Genomic DNA, 23,286 nt, shown 5'->3' on the forward strand with positions numbered 1-23,286 from the left:
CATGTTTCTCTGGGTTTCTCTCTTATTGTTTCTTCTCCCTCAATCTCCAACATGACCAGCATCTAATCTTTCTAGGCTGATGTCCACAAGGCAGCTGTTGAGTTTTTCTTTTCTTTGGGCAAGTTTCATTTGTCCTTTTGTTTTGTGCTTGACAACACCCCCCCACCCCCACGGCACACCACCAGACATGGGTGCATAACGTGGGTAGGTAAAGGAAGGAAATTGGAAGTTCCCCCCAGTCCTACTTCCTCCCCATATTGCAACCTCGTTCTTTTAAGCACCCGACCACAAACCAGCAAGAGGCCTTTGCACTGAAAGCCATCCTCACCAGTCTGTGCATAAGACCTGCTGCAGTTCTCGACCTCGAGAAGAAAAAAAAACTAAAACCAGCAGCTAATTTTCATCACTGACTGCAACAAAAAATCAACAAATTCAGCAACAATGCCTTGTAGTTCAGAAAATCTACATTTTCTTCAGCAACATCAGTGAAAATGATTATTATCCCTCCTAAACTATACAAAAAAGCAAAACAGAACAGTCTTCTACTCCCGCTGGCCTCACTAATGCTGAACTATGGGTGTGTAAGAGAAACGAGCAGGGTGTGTGGATTCCCATGCCTCTGTGTGAATGTTTTTGCTGGTGTGTGCATGAAGATTTAGACCAGTCCAAACATCCACTGCTACCCGGCAGGAAAAACAGGAATGGGACTCATCACCCGTTGAGGTGATTGCACAACCTCTCGCAGGAGTCTCACTCAGCTGAAGGAGATCTGGTCCTGTTCCCTGCTCTGTAACCCTACACCTGGAGCATTGGACTACAAAAGCTCATTCAGCCCGTTTGTCAGACAGCATATTAAAGAAATGTAGTCACCTCCACAACATTGGAACACTGCGCATGATGTGTTCTCATTTTCGAGGGGGTGCTATATCGAGGTGCAAACAGTTCACTGTGGTTGATTGGCTGCAGTTTCCAGTGCTGCTGACACCCGTGGACAGCTCTGAAGCTGTAGAGGAGGAGGCCTGGGTAGAGGAACCTGACAGAGGAAGTTTCATAAGTGAAAGCACAAAGGTGCCACAGCCTGCTGTCCCCAGGAGATAAAAACACAAGGGCCAGCGAGGTTATGGATTCAAAACGGTCTTTCGGAGTCTTCCATGCAGAAGTACAACAGAGTCAATGAGGGACGCAGCCATGTTAGTGGTTTTACAACAGGATGTTTGCACCCAGCAGGAGGCTGGTGTGGCCTGAGAGACAATACTGTTTCTATGAACTTGTAGCCTGCAAGGGTCAAAGTGAGCATTGTTCAAGGCGGCAGGATCATGTGGCATCCTCCTCACAAATATATCAAAAACACGGCTCCAACCTCAACAATCTAATCATCACTGATGGTCCGAATGAACAGCCCAAACGCACAAGCAGCGCATTCATTCACTGGTCTGACTATTGCTATTGCTGTAAAAAGAGGAGAGTGATGGATATGGGAAGCTCCCTGCACATCTGTATTCCATGTTCAGCAAATGTTAGATTTGCTGACTGTGTTCCAGAAAGACAAAATATTTATATTCTGTTCCTGATGGATGAGCCAGGCCACGTCTTTTCCAGGAGGCGATCGGATCTTATTTAAAAATGATCAATCAACAACTGTGCATCAGAATTTCACAGGAATTTGGTGCTATAAAGTTCAGTTTGGGGTAATTTTTGGTCTTTTTTTTTTTCCAGTAGTGGCAGTCCCTTCAGACGTCTTCTCGGTGTGTTTGCTGTGTGAATACTTGTGTATGTGCTCACACATGTGCAACAAGGACGTTAAGGATGTGAAGAAGGCTGCTCTGACATTTAGAGGCTTCAGCACCTACTTTTTTTTTTACAGCCATGGTTTCTCTGAGCGTACATAACACACTGCCCTGGATTTCTGAGAATTCTAATTTAATACAGCAAGGGAACATTTCGCATTCTAAAAGCTCATGGCTGGCAAATTTTTCCTGAAAAAAATCTTGTAGAAAATATTGATATTAATTTTAATGTTGAGGTTTATCCGTGGTGAAATGACACTTTTGATTTATTTCATAAAATAACTTCCAGGAAATTAGACCATTAAGTTTGAAATGAAAGATTCACGCTTATGCAGACTCCCTGCAGTGAGTTTTTATGAAGCCTGCGGAGCAGCTGGTTAATCTTGAGCCCGGTAGTAATAAAAATCGACAGTGACACATAGTAATAAAAATGGACTTAAAAATAATCATAAATACATAACTCAAACCCTAGCCCTTGGTAAAATCTTTTGCATGTTAGATATTATTTGCAGTTTTGAATAAAGAAAAAAAATTACAATGCAACCAAAGCAGTAAAATAATTTCTTTAATGGAGAGAAACCCTTGCCTTACAAAATATACATTGCATTTTTTTTCAGTGCACTTTCATGTGATGTTACCAATTTAAAAGACAAACTCATTTGTTAACACATCAATGACAAATTCAAGAATTTCAATTACTTACTAATGCACTAGTGCATCCTTATATATATATATATATATATATATATATATATAATATATATATATATATATATATATGTATGTGATATGCAACCAAAAAGCAAATACCTGAGAGCCCTCATATCATAAGATATCAGTGTCAGAGTAACACACTTCAGGATAATTTCAATAATATTTAGTGCCAAAATATACAACTTTCATATATTATTATGTTAAATGGTCAATCAACCCAGTAAACATTTTAAACAATAAAGTCACACAAAAGTTCACAAAACTATTTGCAATAACATATCAGCAGAAAAATAGACATTTAGCACACCATTTTCAAAAATGTACAAAAAAGCCTCCCGCAATCTCCAATAGCCATTTGTGATTTTTCAAGTAGTCCTCGACAACGAGGAGGCCTGTAAAGACATTCTTTTTTTTTTACCTGTTCATATGGCTACTTCATTTAAAGAGTTATTTCTTACTGCAACAACGACAACAACAAAAGCTCTTACAAAGCTTTAGCAAACACATTGTCAGCCTGGAGATTTGTTTTTTATATATATATTTAAGATAATGAAGGAAAAATAATCCTGACTGCTGAGCTTCCGTGTGATAGTGCGGCCTTTAAAAGTCTCTGTTTCTTTAAGAGGACCCTGGCGATATCAGGTAAGGCTTTAGACGATTACCAGTATATACAACAACAATCTCCTAATAGCTATCACAGCTGATAGTTGTAAACAGTTTCCAGTTCTGATGCTTCAGAGGAAAGGTTCGATGTAAGCTGGACACCAGTCACGCAGATGAAGCAGGGAGTCAATAGAGAAGCTGCCGTTTGCTAAGAACCGGTAAAAAAGATTAGTAAATCCTTGACCCGATCCTTCAGAATCATCTTGAATTCAAGCAAAGTAACAAGTGATTAAAACTGTAACAACTGAGTTCCCACAACACAGTATTGGCACGTTTTAAAACTAAATATGCTATTTTAACATTCTGTTGATATAGTTTTAATTCTGGAAACCGTTAGGAGATATTTAGACATGACTTTTTGTGGACACATTAGAAAAAGTGAGAGTTCTACATAGAAAGGAACATCCTTCCTGTCTTAGGGTGTCTCTGTGAGATGTACTGTGTACAAAATTAACTATGGCATTAAGTTTGCTTGTTATTCATTGTGCAGGTAAACAAAAGTCCTCTGTGGATGCACTCAAACAGAACTTCAGTAAAGGACAGACAGATATAAAAACCAAAGCAGACGCTAACTTCACATCGAGCTTTCACGGAAGGAGACAACAGTTAATTATATCAGTGCCGTACCTGACACATGAGAGCCTCTCTTGCTAACTTGTGGCATTAAATGACATTTCATGATGCCGAACAAATTCAAAAACATGAAAATCTGATTAGTTAGCGGATAGCCATGAAACCGAACAGAACTGCAATAGTCAACGTCAACAGTGGTTAAGTGGCATATTAGTCTGGTGGTTGCTGAGTAAGATATGACGAAATAAGCAAGAAGTGAACAATAGTCTTTCCATCAGGTTGCTGTATGACGTCTGATGTCTGCCATTATAATGCACTAAACTAAAGCATTGACATTTTCCAATTTGGAGGCCAGTGATGTTGCCTGCGAATGAGTGATGTTTTCAAAGTGCATCTAAGACAACGCATGACCCACAAGCATTTGATCTTATGCAAAGCCGGGGCAACAAAATCATAGTAAAATAACTGTGCTTAATAGACAAAGATTGTCAAAAGAGATGGCCTTGAACTAAAGCCAAGCCAAAACTACACCCACTTTTAAATTTGTTCTGCTAGAACCATTGTTCCATTTCATTAACAAGTCTTGGCTGCAACTGAAAATGTTTCTTCACAAGGTACAATTCTGAAAGATGGAGCTAAAACAAATTTCTGCAGTTTATACTCTTGTTTCTTGCAGCCACCTATTAATCCAAATTGTGTATGTGAGGCATGTCTCTACCGATGACAATGACACTGATGACTTCAGCGATGATGGTGAAAAATAGAAAACCAGGAAAGAAAAATGACCTTTACTTCTTTTGTAGCATGAGGGGAAAAAACAACACATCTTTATATTTCTGACTTGAAAATAAGGCCATAAACAGCATGTTATGGTAAAATGCAGCCGGCTTGGTTAAAAAAACACTCCTAGCTTCTAAAAGGTAACTCTCTTCCCTGAACTTCCAGCCACAGTTGCACATCTATTAAATGAACACGCAATATGTCTTCCATAAAGTAGAAACGTACCTTTCAAATGCATCCCTGATGTTCATTCATTGTAATTTTGACTTATAATCACTAAAAACTGAAGAGGGTGATTAATACAAACCATAAATAAAAAAGCTTTTCGTAACCATCAACCATTATATCATCCTATTATTTCAGAATTAAAATAATGACTCAACAACACAACTTGGATTCTATCACACTTGCCTTGCTGATAAGTATCCCTTGTAAGTCAAACGCAACTCTATGCTTGGTCTATATATATTCAGTTTACATGCGACACCCACTCACTTCAGTGGCTAGCAAAGCCAGCAAGTCTGCTATGGCAAAGATAGTCAGAAAAGTTGTAGCATTGATTAAATTAGCAGTTCAAGTCCATTGTAGATATCACATTAACTGAATCCTACATGTATTTGTCAGAGGTAGTTTCTGCTGTTGGCCAACATGTACCCTGTTAAGGGGCGGGTAGCATTAGCCTTAAATTTACCAACTTCATACCAGAGAATTATTTGAAATGCAAGTAAACTCAGAATAATACAAATATTACTAACCAATTTTTTGTGTCACATTAGTTTGCTTTTTCTATTATATCTTGTACTTTATAGGTTTTAGATTTTTTAGATTGTAATTATGGTCTCCAAAGTTTCTTCGTACACAAGATGTATTTAAAAGGTTAAATCACACAGCTAAGGATGACCATTTATCTTTCTAAGAGATGACTTGAATTGTACCATTATTTCTGCTTAAATGAAAAAAATATGTTTCCAGTGCATCTGCATCTGACAGAATCGATTATTTTATCACAAAAGACTCAAGATATTCTTTACAATGAAGTAATGACAGGGCAAGCAAAAAAGCCTTTAAAAAGATAAATAAAAGACTTAAAAAAAGGAAAAAAAATTGAGTCACAGTCATCTGACAGCTGCTCTGTTTGATTCATGGAAATTCTGAGGAAAAAAATTCTTACCTCCCTTCCGCCACAATAACTTTTATTCAAGGTAGAAAAGGTGTCTTTGGCCCATACCTTCATATGCTCATTTGACTGTCGGGAGTCACAAGTAGCATAAAACGAGTCTATGATTGTGCTACACTACAACTGTGCTTTCAAGCCAGGAGGTTTCAGGAATGAGGATGGATGTCGAACTATTGCTTCCCTTCTTGGCCCATCCATCTGTCCCCTCAATGGAAGGTATGTTCACCACGCACGATGTGAGAGGAAAACTCGTAGCGGTCTTTGCTGTGGTGACCGCAAATGTTGCATTCCATTGGATCCCTGTATCCATGACAACCCATGTGGATGGTGTACATGACATGATCCAGAAAAAGCACTTGGCAGTGTTCGCATTGGAACGCCCGTAACTCCTGGCCCTCTTGACCAAACACTCTAACCCCTTCCTGGTTTGTCGACCTTTCCGTAGCTGCTCGTATTAACCCATTCCCACCTCCTGTGCCACTCTGGGGAGACGACTCAAGAACCCTTTCTTCTACACAGGCTATGGCTGGGCTGGCTCGAGACCTGAGGCCTGAAGGCAGATTGGTCCCTTGGTAGGTCTGTCTCTCGTGAGGGCTGCTACGAGCTGAGTCAGAATCAAGTCCGCTGTTGCTAGGTGAGTCTTCTTGTCCTTTTGGAGGCAGTTTGATTAGCCTTGTCAAACCAGCTGGACCATTTGTGGTAGGTTGGCTGTGGACATCATGGGGCTGAGGGGGGAGCGTACCACCACTTCGTGGACGCTCTGCGCGTTGGCCAAGTGGTAGCACATGGTGGAAGAGCGGGTTAACCATGGAGGACATCTCAGCAATAGAGATGGGAGGACCTGGGTGGTGAAGCATGGGCCGCAGGGTTTCTGACAACACATATGGGATGGTGGCATTGTTGATGGCCTGGTCCATGTGGGCAGGCAACATTTCAGATTGCTTCTCATACTTGAGTCCCATTCCATAGGCTAGCTCAGGGTAGCTGTAACGTAACATCTTCTCACCTGTACCAAAAAAGAAAATGTTTGGAGAACTTTGGCACGAACATGAGCTGACTTTACAAACACAGCTTTGCAAACTATACATTTATAAAGATGCACTGAGGTAAGCGTGATTACTCTTTACAGAAGCAGGCAAAATTTGCACTTCAACTCTTGTTTTTCAAATTTTTTGCACTTGATGTTTTGCGTGTAGATGTCTAATGTGGTGGAAAACCCCATCCATCTACCAGTGCTTTGTTTAACTCCTGCTTAACAGGGATGCGGTGAGCTGTTTGCTCTCGACAAGACCGATGGCAAAGTCACAGGTGTATCAAACCACAGAGTGAAAAACATTTCCTTGCCTTTCAGTCAAACTGTTGCTGCTAAGTGCTAAGTAAGAATAAAACTCTACTCTTAAGTAGTGCTGTGCTACATTATGATATACAGTAGAATACTAGCATGTGAAAAGGATGGGGAAACTATATCAGTGGTTACATAAACAAAAGACTCAAATAAGTGAAACATGGAAAAATGTAATAGAAGGTTGCAGATAATTACACAGAGTAACTCTAAAATGCTGCAAGAAAGTCATTAGAATTTGTCTGAAATACCCACCCATGAATTTCTGGGGTGGGGTGCTTTTCCTCTTGCCCACATTCAGCCTTTCAATAACAGGCGGCCGATTGAACGTGGTCAGGATATTGGACTCCGCCATGGGCCTTGGCTCTGTGGCAACCTCACCTTAAGTTCAAGATAAATGTTTGGATGTTTCACTTTCAGTGGGATGTGATAAAGAATAACACATACCTCATTTTTAAACGTATTATGTTAGTAATTTCTGCAGAACAAGTTATCGGTTTACTTATTAATTTGTTTGTTCGTTTAATTTGTTTTTGCAGTCCACATTTCAGGAGAAATCCAGTCCTGGAAATTCAAGTGAAAATGAACAACAGATAAAATTTGTAAGGTCTTTACCAGCGTAAGGACCAGCATTGATGGTCGGATCCAGGCTGATTCCCTGCAGGTAGTTATGGCAGCGCTCTTTGTGCTCCTCCAGAGATGTGCGCTGTTTGTAACTCCGTCCGCAATAGTTGCACTTGTGCGGTTTTCCCACTAGAAGTGAAGACCGTGAAAGAAGAGAACGTGAACCAGAGAGTGGGCACTAGTGCGACAAAACAGGTGGTGCAGTAAAAACCGACTAACCTGTAGAACTGTACAAACAAACCACCTTCTGAGATCATGGACACTCCACTAGTAATGTGAGAATTCCACGCAACAGTTACCAGACAGAAAAGGAAATGTGGAGGCCGAGGTAGGTTGCATCACAAATTCATACGTTTCACAACACTTGGTCTTTCCCACAACAGTGGGAGTGCAACTTTACGTTTGAGTAAAACGTGGAACCGATCAAGCATCCCATGGTGGCCGTAGGAGACTAAATCCTAAGTTCAAGCACTATGGAGGTGTAGCATGATTCATTGTGCAATTTTAGAAAAAAAATTCTAAAAACTTCCTACCCAGACGAGTGGAAAGATGAACACATGTCCTTTATATATAGGTCAGGACATCAGCCAGCTTTGCACCAAACATCGATGCCTGGCTCTTCAGATTCTCAGACAGTTTTCTACAATCCCTTAAAATATGTCAGTTTGTAAATGCAGAGAAACGTCTAACCCTTGTGGAATCTCTGCCTTTTTACACTCAAAGTGGAAATGTGTCAAACTTAAATCACAAGATGCTCAATAAAGGTTCAAAATCCTACACAGGCAGACAGGGAGGCAGACATGTGTCTGTGTCCTGTGCTAGAGTATTCTCAAAAAACAACTGAATGAGTCATTTAAAGATCGGAGGCTACACAAGCAAACCCACGTGATCAACACATCAGCATAGGCAAGATGGCATAGTAAGAGCCACAGGCCCGATAGTGGAAGGTATTACGATTAAACATTATGACAACCCACATGTTGCAGAATGACATGGCTGTTTTTATTATGTGAATCATATGGAATGACAGTATTTTTTTTATGAATGCACTGGCTGAACTCCAACCTTGGGTGGATTATCATATTATCATAGCTTTGAGCAAGGAGGCACTGAAGAGATGGCTAATAACAAAAGGTTTCAGTATGAGTTCTGTGTGGGCAGCTGTGTAAGCAATATTCAGTCTCAGTGTAACCTCGAAATAAAACGGCAGCATGGTAATCATTTTCTTTGGCGATTTTCTCCTGTGAAAGTGAAAATCGTGGAGTCTGCAATATCCAATCTTTGATCACTCCCTCCTCCTTTTTTGGCTCACGCAACACGGACCTCATTACTCCATCACATTTTTATTGCCACCCACGCTGCACTACAGTTTTGCGCAACTCTCAGATGGACTTGAAGAAGTCACATTTAGCTTGTTGCTATTTTTACTCATGTAAATCATGACTCTGCACTCACTTGACTGATTTTAACAGCATTCATCCTTCTTGACATACATCCCCCTCCCACCTCGCCTCTTATTAAGTGCATTATTTTCCTCTTTAGGTTACACCTTTTTTTCCTTGTCTGGCCACAGCACAGTGCTGTCAGGGCTACAAAAATGAAACACACTGGTGAGTAGTTTGGAAGGAGGTTAAAGATTACCAACACCAAGAAGTGCTCTATGTCAGTGGATTCTGAGTCTGGAGTCTGAGTGAACCCCATCACAAGGGGTACCCTCAGTGGTAGCCTGAAAAAAGGGGGGTTAGAGCTAAGAAACACAACCACCTCTCTTCTGAGTTTCTCAACAGACTGTTTCCTCCTGAGCAAGTCAAGCAACTCAGGAAAAGCATGTCCTTGGTTCCTGACCGCAAAGCACTCAAAGCGCCGTCTATAGCTCTCGCACGAAAAAAGAAAAAGAAAAAGCACCATTATGTCCACGGAACAATATGAGACAGAGAGTTACAGAGTCCCTGTGCGGCTACTATGGCTACAGTATTTCTGCCAGCTCCTCCATTATTCACACAAAGCTTCAGAAGAAGGCATATGTCTGGAGACTTTTAAGAGATAGTTAAAAGCCTCCAAAAAGCAAAATGTGAAAATTGCAGCTTTCATATTATTTTGGAGCTGCTATTGGCTATGTATGCATAGGTAAGTAGCATGGTAATCAAATTTTCAAGCAACCTTGAGGGAACATTTGTACGATATGACTGTGCATGAATTTTGGTAGGAAATGAAGATTATGGTGGACACTGCTGTGCTGTCACACACTCATGGCAAGAGAAGCTGGTGCCGTAGCAGACTGAGATGATTAATACAGTACAAACACTCAGACTGGACAGGTTTGGAAGCATTCTTCAACAGTGTTCATCGCTGGTTCAGCTTTTACTACATCAGAGAAGAGGAAAGAGGCCTGTTCTGAGAAAATGAGTGAAAGAAAGAAAGAAAGAAAAGAAAAGAGTGTGAGGAGGAGTCATACCGGCATGAGTGCGCAAATGACCAGTGAGAGCATCTCGGCGGCGGCAGGCGTAGCTGCAGAAGGGGCATTTGAAGGGTTTTTCGCCTGTGTGCAGCTTGATGTGTCGCAGCAGGTTTCCCTTCTGGGTGAACGAGACGCCACACTGGTTGCACTGGAATGGCCTGTCACCTATTAGATGATGTCATCAAACATTGTCTATTCTCCTCAAGGATGTGAGTAAGAAGCACTCGGAGAGCTATTTTTTCCACATCTTTTGAATGATAAACATTGGACAAACGAGGCTTGCTGTCTCTTCACAATATTTCAAGTCTATAAATAGAAATACCTGCTTGGGTACAACATTTGTGCTTGTGTCATATGTGAGTTGTAAAACAATAAAATACTGTAAGCTGGAGCTTGAATTTCATGTCTCTTCCCTGAGCAGGAGAGTTAAATGCTATTTTACATAATGACACCCCTGAGAGCTTTTTTGTGCACTCCAGATTTTTGCTCAGATTTTTCCTGTTGTCTCTTCTAATGGAAGCTCTTTTATCTGGGGTTTGTTGGAAAATATATGATCCTGCTGCTGTGACAACCGGCAGTCATGGTGTCAACTAGAACAGGTTGTGGGGGATTCCAGGGATTTTTTTTTTCCTGATAGTAATTCCAAGTCTAAGAACAGAGTGTAAACCACACACCCTGTTTTCTGATTCACTCTTAAGCAGTTCAAAATATTCGCATATTGACATAGTCATACTTACCGATACCATTTGATTGTCGATTTCCCGCGTCCGCTGCCACATTTGGTCCTGATAATCTGTCGTGAACATCCCTGGGGCTGCTGCTCATGGAGTCCTCCAGCGCCGCTTCCTTCTCTCCAGTTTGGCCCATTTCTTCCACTGCTGGACTTCTGTTATCGGGCTGCTCCACCGTGTCCTCCTCCTGTTTAATTTTCAATTCTGTTAAACAAAAACAGCATTTCTAATTGCACCTGGATGCTTTTTTTTGGATTCTAAAAAAAATATTTAACCCCATTTATTTCAGAAACATGTTTCAAAGTTCATGTTATCTGGATTAGCTTTGGGATTAATTCTTTTAAGAACTATGCATTATCTTAAAAAGGCAAAGAATGCCGCGGAAAATAAATCTTTTAATGAGTGTCTGGAAGGGAATTCTAGTAGGGATGGACTGACACAAAGAGAAGGAGAGCGAGAGAGAGAGAGACTGATCTGGTTGTGAGTTGTACCTGGAGAGATAAAGGAGTGTCAATGCAACAAAAAGACTGTTTAATTGTGTGGGTGGCTGTGGCAGGTTTGGAAACTATTCTCTGTCTCTAACCTCCTTTCAACCGCTAGTTAGTAATACCTGTTTTAGAATTAAGGACGGACCATTGCACACGCAAACGAAAATATGCTATATCTCATGTCTATATCTGAAAAGTGAGGATACAAAAAAATGTCACTGAAATGGCCAGGCTGCTTTAATGACAAACCTTAATGTTAATTGGAAATAATTAAACACCTATGCAATTATTTAAAATGAAAGAATGCAAAGTGTAGATATGTCATCTGAGATCTTTAAAGGGAGCCAACCTGGTTTCTTTGAGACTATATATACAGTATATGGAACCAGATCAAAATTTGATAAAACTTGCAAACCAGAATGATCCATTTCAGGGCTATACTGCAACAGTAATCATGGTGTGAGTAGGTACTGTTGGTTTGCTAAAGCCTCCTATATGAGTGCATCCATCAACTGTCCCCTCAGGTTTGGAAACTGCATCCATTTAACTCTTAGCAGCTAGTAAAGTACATTAAGGTAACGCTCCTAATGTGGGCAAAATCTGGTTACAAAACGGGAGTGCTCTTTGTACAGATTCGGTAGGTTTCCAATGCCACCATTTCTTAAACAGATAGAACCCTCATCCTAATACCCACATTGCAATTGTTGCCAGTATCCTGGCAACACGGAGCAGACCTGAACATCCTTGCTGTTTGGCTCCTTACATCTTTACATCTGTCTCTCTACTGTAGCAGGGTTGAAAGCACAGAGCAGTTAGCCTTTGATAAAGCCAACGATGCTGACGCAGTTCTGACATAGTTCAGGTCAAGGCACCATGTTTGGGTGTACCTCTTCCATAAACTACAGATGCACAAAGACCTTCTGTCCTTCGCCCTCCTGAAATTGTCAACTCACACAAAGGGTGTATTTTCGCTCCCTCCGCGGCAGTGACAATAAAACTGCTGAACAAATGAGGGGATCTCACCTGTCTTTTATAAGGTAGCTTTCACCCTGACATGAGCTTTTAACCGTTAAAGTGTCTCTGTGTATAAATCGTGGTTCTGCCCACCTCCTCCTACAGTAGCTTTGAACTTGTGGGAAACAAAGATCCCATTTGCTAACTTGGGTGCCTCACTTGGTTTTCCCCTTTTTGCATAAAAAAGAAAAATAAACGACTTTGCTGCATCACAGTGACATTGCTTCTTCTAATCTGAAGTATCAGACAACACTTCTGGGGAAGAGTCACATTGGTAACAAGCGCAATAATATATGGTGTGATAACGCATGGCAAAACATGTCATTTGACACAGAGTGGCTGTGTTTATTAGTGAACTTGTTCGCGTGATGAACTGTAAGAATGGACACTAGCCTCATATTTAAAAGCATGATTTTGTGATTTAAAAAAATCCAGAATTCACGTTTCATAGATGCATAATGGTCAGTCACTCCCTTCATATTTCAGGCACATTTTTTTATTATTCTCAAGGGCTTGTCAGTGTTTTCCTTCACCCGACCTCCTTCATAGCCAACTACATTGTTTCTCTATTTTTAACATAGCATTATTTTGTGCAACAGATGATGCTGCCATGCACACCCTCTTCAGTCGTCCATCTCCAGCGCCTCTGTACAACTCACCACTAGGGGAATTAGGACCCTGAGGAACTGTCTGTCCATTAGCTGCTGACAGGTCTGCCAACATTCTCGAGTTCTCATCACCAGGAGAGCACTGGCCGTTACCTGGGAGATGAACAGAAACAAGACAATCTTCATTGTACTTAATTTAAATACACAACAACTATGATGAGGTTTGAAGAGACATAGTGTCTCATTCACTCTCGCTAAACAGACTAGCATTAATTAAAAATTTTGATGAGAGGGGATATACATAACATAATAGTTAACAGTTTACAAATATACAGTTGTCAAGGGGGGGGGTGATTAGCACAACCCCTCTCACCTGTCCTATAGGCCTAAGCTGAATGGCCATTATGGAGGTTGTTGTGGCTTTTCCTCTCTGTCTGATTACTTAATGAACTTACACTTTTCCTAAGTCAGAATGCCTATGCCAGTGCCAATGGGTTGAAGCAGAGTTGCCACGACGAAGTCGAATAATGAGTCAAGGTCAGCTGGTTCACGGTCCAATGATGGTATATTGTCGATTCACAATTCACCATGCATGAGAAGTAGCCCGGGCTAAGTCTGAAATCTAGCAAGAAATCTCCAGCTTTTATACAATTTGGAGCCTGGGTTGACTCCTCCTCGGGCTCCTCCTTCTATATAGCCATTTTTCCCCGTTTTCCACCATTATGTACTTTTTAGTATTCTTATTAGAGGTTAGGTGTACGTTCCCATGTTTTTTTTAAACAGACAATATCCTTTAACCATTCCCACTTCTTGGAAACCCCCACTTTCAGGCCATGAACAGACAAAGACCTCTTGGTTATCATCACAATCAGGCCTATAAGCACGAAGGCGAACATTGCAACCGTAAGGAAGGAAAACATTAACATGGAAACTTAGTCTGGGAACAAAACATTAACATGGAAACTTTCCTTTTACCCTTCACTACAAGGTCATCATGAAGACGGAAGAAGACAACCATCTAAAGTGTCCTTGTGCATCCGTGGGATCTGAAGGTCCAGCGAATGCGGATCATGTTGCATACTCTTAACAGTCTTGACAGAGTCCAGGCCATGGATAGCCCTGTGTCCACTCAGAGGGAGAGCAAACCGGTGCCTTATCCCCTTACACCCCGACCCCGTCAGGGCACCAGAACAATACGTTGGCAACAGGTACACACCCCTGCTGACCTATAGGTGTCAGATCCCTTAGGAACCACAGTGAGGCCTCTCTCACCACCAGCAAAAAGGTTGCCCTCAAGAATACGTCGGTTGGCAACTGCAGCAAAATGGGACCATTTTGAAAACCAATGCGAAATCAAAAAGCTGTGCCGCCTCAGAACAATTTGTCTGCCGCCATCCCTCACACATGAAAACCAAATCAGTGTCAGATCTCCTCTCGCCGCGACAGACTCTCCGGTGCTATTGTTCCATTGTGGCGGCAAGTAACCAGACAAGACGTGCTGGGAGACTCTGTCCATGACACAATCCCTGGGCCTGGGCTCAGGTTGCACCAGTTGGGGTTGGAGGAAATCTCAGGTGACCAACCCCAGGTATCCCTTGGCGAGTGCTGTCCTGGAGACAGCCCTGGCCCAGATTTGTCAAGAAGGGTTTTCCATGACTGTTGCAAATAATGAGATCTGCCCGGCAGATCAATCCCGGGACATGTGTGCAAATTGTGCAAACTGAAAGTTAGGCGTCAGTCCCGCCTTTGCCGAGAACGACACCTGATGTCAAAAACTGTCACAGCTAAAGACGCTAAAACTGCTCTTGGATTGGCTGACGTGGCAAGTGGAAAAGAACAAATGTGTACATGTGAATGTTGGCACAACGAAGGTGGATTTCATAAAAGAAGAAGCTTCTGAGAAGAGTCATTATCTGAGAAATCTGAGGAGTTCACGCAACAGCTCCTTTCGCAGCCTCTTCAGAGTACAGCACAAGCGGCTGGTTTCAGGAACAGTGTGAGATGAAAACAAATTAAAATTAGACCCAGTTCAAGTTTCTGTATGGTGTGTCCACTCGCCGGAGCAGAAATGACTACGCCGCATGAAATGAGTGCGCTGGCAAAGTCAGCACCTATGGTTGCTTCAAGAACTGAATAAGATTCTTTTCCGGAGTTATGGGGCCCTCCTTTCACGCTGACTGGATGCAGACTGTATGGGAGCTGGTTTTTCCTGTCAAACCCTGAACCTTCCTTAAGAAGTAGATTCCTGCCACACACACACATGCTTATCCAGCAAACAAGATGGATACCTTGTTGCATACAGTATGTTCGTGCTTTTTAACGCACCTTTGCGGTGAACTATAATATTAACTAATGTTTTTGTAAGCAGGTTTGATCTAGAACTCCAGAGTCTACAGTACAGCCAATAATTTATGACTTGAAGTCACAAAGTTCCTTTTCCATTATAAAAAGGCCATTTATGACCTTGGGAAATGTGATCTTGTGTGTTCGCCTCAGTTTATCGACCGAACAGGACACTGGTAAAAATGACTGTTTCTGATACTGGTGACACTGAAACTTGATGGGAATGGAAGAGTAATGTGAATCAGATTAGTGTCAAGCAGATTTGCAAGTTTCTCTGAACAATCACTGTGAAACTTTCCCATCTGAGCGAACAGAGATTTGAGGGAACTAAACAAAGTTTGAACGAACGTTAGGAGTTAGGCCCAACATATTCTTTATGTTGTTGAAATTTGCAGATTGTTGCTCTGAGTACAACAAACATCAAACAAGCCAGAGCTGCTCTTTTTTTCCACCTTTAACCTGAATACTTGGTTTGTCCAGCTTTTGCTGCAGCTACAGAAGCTCATCTCTCAGTGTCAGTATATTTTCCTGAGAACTTCAACACTAATGATCTCTCATGACTTCTGCCACTCCAGCCAAAGGCCTTCCTTTGACTCTAAAAGCAATCTGTCCAGTTTGTTTTCCAGTTTGCCTGAATTTGCTAGATAGGGATAAGGTCCGTACTTTAAGAGGGCCACTCCATCAGTTTCAGTGTTTCATCAGATTTCTTCAGTCCCCCAATAGTTAGGAGACTCTCCAATTCAACTAAAAGGGCCAAGTGTAATCCTTTTGTCCACCACTGTATGTACACAATATGTACAGTAAGTTATGTGCATGTTATACGCTGTAGTGTGTACAGTGTATGTAATAGACTATTCAACTGTTAGAACTTAATATTAAATTTGAAAAAAGACTGAAAGCTCAAAAATTAAATTATTCCAAGTATTGTTTTTTATTGTGAAATGACAACCTCTCCATGCTTTCCGACCCTATATTTAAGCAGTAATGTAATGAATAAGGGATGTAAAGCTGTGAATTCCACTAATGTGTTTGTTAACCACATGGAAACAGACTCCTAATTTGCAAAACTGTCACTTGAGGAAGTGACCCACAGTCATCACACGAGTGAATGATCCTCCATGTCTTCTTCCAACGCCACCCCAACTCCGCCTGCCAAGTGTTCCTATAAGCTCAGAAGCCTGTTGGAGACCTAAAAAACCCGCTGATGTCACCAGAAATGTTCTACCTCTTTACAGAGCTGCATATGAGAACAGAAAACAAGGCGGGCAGGGAAGATATTCAAGAGACCTGCCCAACGTCAACCAGAAAAGAGCAATACTTCACCACAAAGTGCATATCCAGTATCTCTTGCATTCAACAGGATGTTGCTAATCGCTCCGTGCATCTTTTTTTCTTTCTTTAAGGGGTGAACAGGAAAAGGGTTGCAATGGGGAGAATCCCTTGAAATGTTTATGTTGTTCTGATCACAAAATGTGATTATTTTTTAAAAATATGAAATGAATCAATATTTGTTTAAAACCGTCATCATAATAAGTAAATAATGCTGGGACTTACTGTTACAGAAGACATTGGGAGCCTCCATTTCTGTTGCTTTGGGAGACCTGTGGGGAACAAGGTTTATTTTTTTTTTACTGTGATTTCAGTGGAGCATGACAGATTCCTCAAAATGGGAACATTTAACTTAATCACATTTTTATAACACACGTCTTCCATCATAGAACTTAAAGTTCACTGTCTGTTGTTTCCAAGCAAAAAGATGCTGTGAGCACCCACATTTGTTTCATACTGAGGTTTATCAGGAAATTAGCATAGCTAACATGCGTCAGCACCGAAATGATCCAACTTTTATTAAGGCCAAATTGATTAGAGTGACTGTTGAGAGAGGGGAATTATTTCCATTTAAAATAATAGGGGGAAAAGCAACTTTTATTTCGAGAAAGTTGTTTGATCAATCAATTTCATTGCAATGTATTTGCTTTAGCTGAGACAAAACATAATAACAAAAAATAAAACTACAAATAAAATAAGAATGATTAAAAAGACAGAAAAAGTTAACAAGGCTAATATTTCCACCTCATTCGTGTTTTTATCACTCATCTTAGACATATTCTGATTTCAACGCATTCTTTAAGAAGGTAAAAAGATTTTTCAGGTCACTGTAAATTAGATTCAGAAATTTAATTAATTATCTTGATGTCTTAATACGTCGTTAATAATCATCATACAATGTTAATCAACTTAGTAAAGTTTGAATCCAAAACGTTAATGAGAACAGAAGTTCTAGTAGAGTTTAAAAATGTCAATTATCCCCCTCACAGGTGGAATCATTATTTCAGATTCTAGCAGAGTACATTAAACACACTTTAAATCGAAAATAGGAGAAAGAACAGATCAATTCCGACTCTAAATTACCTGAAAGCGTCTCCCCTCTGCAACATTAGGTGGCAATTACAGTCAAGTACGGACGGATGTCTCCTCTTCTTAATTAAAACAAGTTATCTCTAAAAGTTATCTCCTCGACGCGTTTGAGGTTGATCAATATGTTCCGAACATTTCAATGGCAAGAAAATAAGGGAGGAGAGCATTTACGTAGTTACAGCTGACCGACGGTGCGTAAAACCCACTTTTCCGCGTCTCCCACCGAACTTTCCCACTCCGCCCGCGGCACCGACACCCTCAAATCGAGCTCCACAATTCAAACTTTCATCAGCGCCCTCGCAAAAAGACTATCTTATCTGTTTTACAACAGGAGCTACGGGTGGGGGGAGAAAGAAAACAAGTTGGTTACAGAAAGAAAGAGAGGGATGGATCAAACTGGATCCACCGGTTCCTAAGGAATTAACCAGGGAGCAGCCAGACTGTTTGCAACAGAATAGACAGCGGGAACCCACGTGTCGGCAACGTTGAAAGTCCACAATGGAGACGCAACTCAAGGTCGGAGGGGCAGACGCTCACGTCCGCTCTCCATTATAACTACTGCGGGAATAATGTCAAGAAATAATGAGAAAAGTGCGCGGGAAAGCGCTTCATTAAGGTCTCGTTTAACACACTTAAGACATCACTAATAATACCATTATCTTATTCCACCACCTAATCCCTTAGGTTTTTGTAACACAAGTTAAAGGCGCAAACAAAAACAAACCCCCAAACAACTCCATGTTGCAGCTGCATGACGCGGTGAGGATGGTGTGGTGTAGTCACCTGCAGACAGCCATCCATTCTCACCATCAGCTACACCACCATGGAGCCCGGTTGGTTACACTGAGGCTCTGGCTCCCGCTGGAGATATTTTTTTTTTTTTTTTTTTGGCCGGCCGCGTTGCCTTGGAGCTGCCTGACAGCTGCAGCTCAACAGGTTATCCGATCACCGCGTCCGTCTGGCTGTTCGGCCAGCGCTCCTTGTCCGCCCCTGCCGCAGACGTGCGCCTCCGGTAGCTCTAGAGAGGCTCTGTTTCAACTACACCCTTCGCTTTATTATTCGATGTGCACATTAAAGGCGTCAAAGAGAGCACCCGGTCGGCCTCGTACAGGAAATCGATTCATGCGCTTCACCATTCTCTCACCGCCGCTTCGTTTACCTTACAGACGCAGGAGTTTATTCCCCGTGAACTTGCACATGGAATCCGGGTGAACTCTTCGGCTGGGAATAAGCATCATTTCAGCCCAACATGCGCCACGCAGCGAAGGCAGCAGCGAGAGCAACAGTTGTTGAGTCCACCACTGACTTCCTCCTCCATGTCGCCCTGCAGACGCGATGCTATTCTGGGAAGCTGCGCTGCCGCACAGACAGCGGTCGGAGCGTGCAGACCCTGTCTGTCTCTCTGCACGCCGATTGATTAAGTTACACCCGGGCCTCTGGGTCCCCACGGTGCTGCCAAGATACGTCCCCGCTGAAACAAAAGCTCCGCTGCAGGGAATACTGACGTTTGGTTTCATCAGATGCTGGCAACGTGTTGCGTTTACGGAGTTATTTGGCGTTTTGTTGGGGAAATGCCTCAATGTAATGCCAATAATGGATAACCGTATTGTAAAGGCTACAGGAACCCCGATTTTTAAACAATGCAAAAACCTCTGAGGATTGTTGTTTATGGTTTAATTTGATTGATAAAAAGTAAGATGCCTGTTCCCTAGTGGCCATTGTGTGTAATTACACCAGTTCTGGCCTGCGCTTCACTCGCACCTTCTAACATGTTCAGTCTAGATAGATAGATAGATAGATAGATAGATAGATAGATAGATAGATAGATAGATAGATAGATAGATAGTCTTCAAAATAACGACAGATGAACTCTGACATGTATCATTCTTTATATCTGATCTATTTATTTGATCGTGGCTTCTTTGTGGTTGTGTATGCAGCAGGAAAACATTTACCATGTGTCATCAGCTTTAGACTTTACAGCCACGTCTTTAACAGCATTCAGATTTACTTATGAAACTCCTCTTGTCAATGTTTTGCATGAAAAAGAAAAGTATCCCATAATCAATGTTTTAAAGAATTAATGCATCCATTGTGTTATTGGTGCCAAATATTATTGCCTCGATCCCCAAACCTGTATATTTAGCTAAAACCTTTTCTACCTTCTCTCCGTCCATCTGGCCTCTCTGTGAATGTATCCGTGTGGTTTTGAATTGCTCTTGTAAAGCTCTTAAGGGGACTAAATATTCAAAGTCAAGGCAAAATTGAAGGTGGTATGCAGCAGAAGAAATCAGAAAGAGTCTCAGCTCACTCATCTTTTACTGCTTTCGGACAAGAATTATTATTTACTCAGCCCCATTCACGCATGCAGTCTTTCCCAGCAGTGCTTCAGTATTTTCCCAGGAAAGTGCCGTGTCTGAACGGGAGCCAAAATTGATTTTCCGGGAACTTGGCACCAGCGATTTCCCACTTTGAGAACCCAGTAACAGTAGAGGGAATTTACTGGGAAGGGCTGTGATGTGAATGAAAGCATGGACATTACTGGAAGGCCTGGGGTGCCTGAGCTGCAAGAGCCTTCTTTTTAACACATTTATCTCCACCCAGCTTCCAACATCCCATTAATGCCCTTCCTAATGTATCGAATACAGTTTTCTGATGCAGGCAAATAAAGAAGAAAAACACCACAGACCTTAGTTCAGCATATTTCATTCGCTGTGCTCTCTTTGCCCAAACTTGTATTTGTTTTGCTTCACTTTGTTTTGGTTTGGTGCACATTTATCTGCACTTTCATCATCACAATAATGGAAATAATCACAACATAACAGATCACTCCTGTCCTTTTTTCCCCATATCCTTCCATCATATTGACCATCAACAGCCCACAGGTGAATTAGATGTTGCAGTTCACTTAATATGCAGTTCACTTAATATCCACTAGGTGTCGCTCAGTCCCATAATGTCTTCAGACAGTCAGGACAGCCATAAAGAGAGAATTTAACATTGTTTCTCTACTTTTGGTGAATACAGCGGCACAGGTGATCCAGGAAAACGTTTTTCTACGATCTATTCTTCCTTATTGAGGCAACGTGTGTCAGGCTGTCGTCATTTCTCTCTGCTAATGTAGCCGCTGTCGCCACTTTTGTTACATGTTCAGTGGTGGAAACCATCCAAAAGCGTGCTGTTCGGTACCAAGCAGAATTGTTCCATTGAGGTGAAAAGCAGCACAGTAACTCCATCTAGAAGCCCAACAGGCTATGACCGGTGCAAATAGTGCAAACTCAAAAGTCATATTGGAGTGGAAAAACAACTTTTTTGACACTAAGATTGTGTATGATGGAGGTGGAAAAGTGCTTGTTTTTGTGGAGTATGAGCTTCACAAAAGCCAAGGAGTTCCAGGAGGTGAAAGGAACAAGAAATTTCAAAACATTTCAAAGACATGAGGTTTAAAAAATAAGCAAGTAAATGGGTGAATTTCTTTATCGATGTTGCATCAGTTACAAGCGAGACTGTCTCTATCTTTGCAGAAACCCTCAGCCTGATCAAAAAAAAGCAACAATGGCTGAACAGGAAGAAACCCTTGTGAGAACATCCAAAAATCAAACCAAAATGTGTTTTATACTCAAAAAAACCCAACCCTACAACTTGAGGACAGAAGAGGAGATAGACACAACAGTATTAATGTCATCTATTGATCCCTGTGTCCTTGATGTGTCCTTGAGCAAGCTACTGAACGCCAGCTCTCCTCCTGAAGTTGTGTCCTCTGTGTAATTCTTTCCTTTTCTCTGAGGACCCTGTAAATTCATCGGTGCCCTAGTGTGTGAATGTGAGCGTGAACAGGTATTTTGGATGTGACATTGAGAACGTGAGTGGTCACAGAAGACTGAGAAAGTGCTATAAATACAGTCCCTCGACATCACTGTGGGGGTTGTATTGATAAAAGCAGAAGTAGAAGTGGCACAAAGTCATTATTAGCAGTTGTAACAAGAATTTGACACCAGCCTTCTGCTGAGAATGAGCTCAGCTAATTATGTCTCAGATCATCTCAAAGAAACACGTGCTGGAAGATATTAAAGAGCAAATCTGCATTTGGCTGCTAAAAAAAAGATCCACCAGTTTAGCCTAACAAGCCAAGTCTCTCTGTCCTGCGTGCAACTTGAAGCAAAGTGCATCGTGGGCTGATCGAAAGTGGCTGGATGGCTCCCTCTGGTGTCTTTCGATCATTTTAAACATAAAAGGAGGAGATTCCATAAATGGTGCCTTTTTAGCTGCTTTATTGCAGCTTTATTATTTATGATAACATATATTCCTATATTTATTTTATATTTGTTTGTTTTTCCACCCTGCGTGTTACTGAAGCCAGCATGATCCTGTTGTGATGAAGGATTCTCCAGTCATCCCAGAATATCCCTTATCTGAACTGTAAGTACTCACTTACACGTGTGCACAGTCAGACTTGGTCTTAAAATGACGTGTTCACATTCTTTAGGCTGGTCTATAAACCCTCCATGCCTGGAACACCTGTTAGTCACATACTGTTATTAACGTGTATCAATGTTTCACAACCCAAAATTTACTTTAGCAGATGCATCGAGTGGCTGATGCACGTTAGAGTTCTTCCAGCTGTAGAAAGTGGCAAGATTTACTCTTTATTTATGATTTTAAAGAAAAAAAATGCATATGGAAAGCATATTAATTAATACAACAAATTCCCTATTCAAAGTTAGTTTCAGAAAGATAATTATGGAGCATTTGTTTTTGTCCTTTTCAAAAGCAACTTCTGGCTTTAATTGCATCAACCAGGGGCTGAAACTCAATCAAATCTAATTAAAAGTCTTTCTCAATGCAAGTAAATGAAACACCACAGACCTGAAAGCGCAGCTCATTTTCTCTGCTGGGTGGACATGATCACCGGAATAGCCTCAGGTTGAGAAGTAGACAAAGACATAAGCACTTGTGCTGCTCTAAAGTTTCAGTAAAATTGTTTCTAACAGGTATGTTTCAGGACCCTCTGCCCCTGAAACAAATATTTCATACACCCACCAGTTTTTGTTTGCCTGCTTACTGTAGTGACTTAATTTCCTTTAAACAATAAACGGTACAAATTATTATTGTTGTTGTTGTTGTTAGTATTACAATCAGTATTATTATTCAATCTATCGTCTCTACTCTACTACATTTAAAATAGAAATTAGCATGTTTAGATTTGTTAAGACTGAATAAGAGCCCCAGAGTCTCCAGTGGAAGCAGCTGCAGGTGCTCTTCATAAGCCACTCACACAGAAACAGCCATCAGCAGGCGTGTGTGGCTGAGACCGCAGAAACTTTCTGAGGTTCCAAGGAAAGACAAAAGAGCCGAACTGAAATGTTACACAGTTCACCTATTGTGACAGATCTGTCGCCAGCTCCGTGCGCTCTCCCAGCTGCTGCCAACGCTGCACTCAAACGGTTTCATGACTATTTCATGTGCATTAAATCTGCATTTGACCCCGGCGGTCCACACACACACACACACACACAACACACACACACACACACACACACACACACACACACACACACACACACAC

General features: G+C 41.4%; 1 protein-coding gene across 16 annotated transcripts; it reads right to left on the reverse strand.

Annotated features, from left to right (window-relative positions):
- Nucleotides 1-2,335: 2,335 nt before the first annotated feature.
- Nucleotides 2,336-22,964, reverse strand: ikzf2 (IKAROS family zinc finger 2). 16 transcript variants are annotated; one of them, XM_057037781.1, is made up of 9 exons: nucleotides 18,880-19,465; nucleotides 16,857-16,903; nucleotides 16,626-16,698; nucleotides 13,011-13,112; nucleotides 10,856-11,053; nucleotides 10,116-10,283; nucleotides 7,652-7,789; nucleotides 7,292-7,417; nucleotides 2,336-6,700 (listed from the first exon to the last, which is right to left on the reverse strand). In XM_057037781.1, the coding sequence occupies exons 2-9, from the start codon at nucleotides 16,869-16,871 to the stop codon at nucleotides 5,901-5,903; spliced, it is 1,620 nt and encodes a 539-aa protein (XP_056893761.1). In that variant the 5' UTR covers nucleotides 16,872-16,903; nucleotides 18,880-19,465; the 3' UTR covers nucleotides 2,336-5,900. The 16 variants fall into 16 exon arrangements, with proteins under 16 accessions (XP_056893761.1, XP_056893769.1, XP_056893751.1 ...); XM_057037789.1 differs by lacking the exon at nucleotides 18,880-19,465 and adding an exon at nucleotides 18,504-18,846; XM_057037771.1 differs by lacking the exon at nucleotides 18,880-19,465 and adding an exon at nucleotides 17,715-18,497.
- Nucleotides 22,965-23,286: the final 322 nt, after the last annotated feature.

Source organism: Takifugu flavidus, chromosome 1 (assembly GCF_003711565.1).
Source record: "Takifugu flavidus isolate HTHZ2018 chromosome 1, ASM371156v2, whole genome shotgun sequence".
NCBI classification, from domain to species: Eukaryota; Metazoa; Chordata; class Actinopteri; order Tetraodontiformes; family Tetraodontidae; genus Takifugu; species Takifugu flavidus.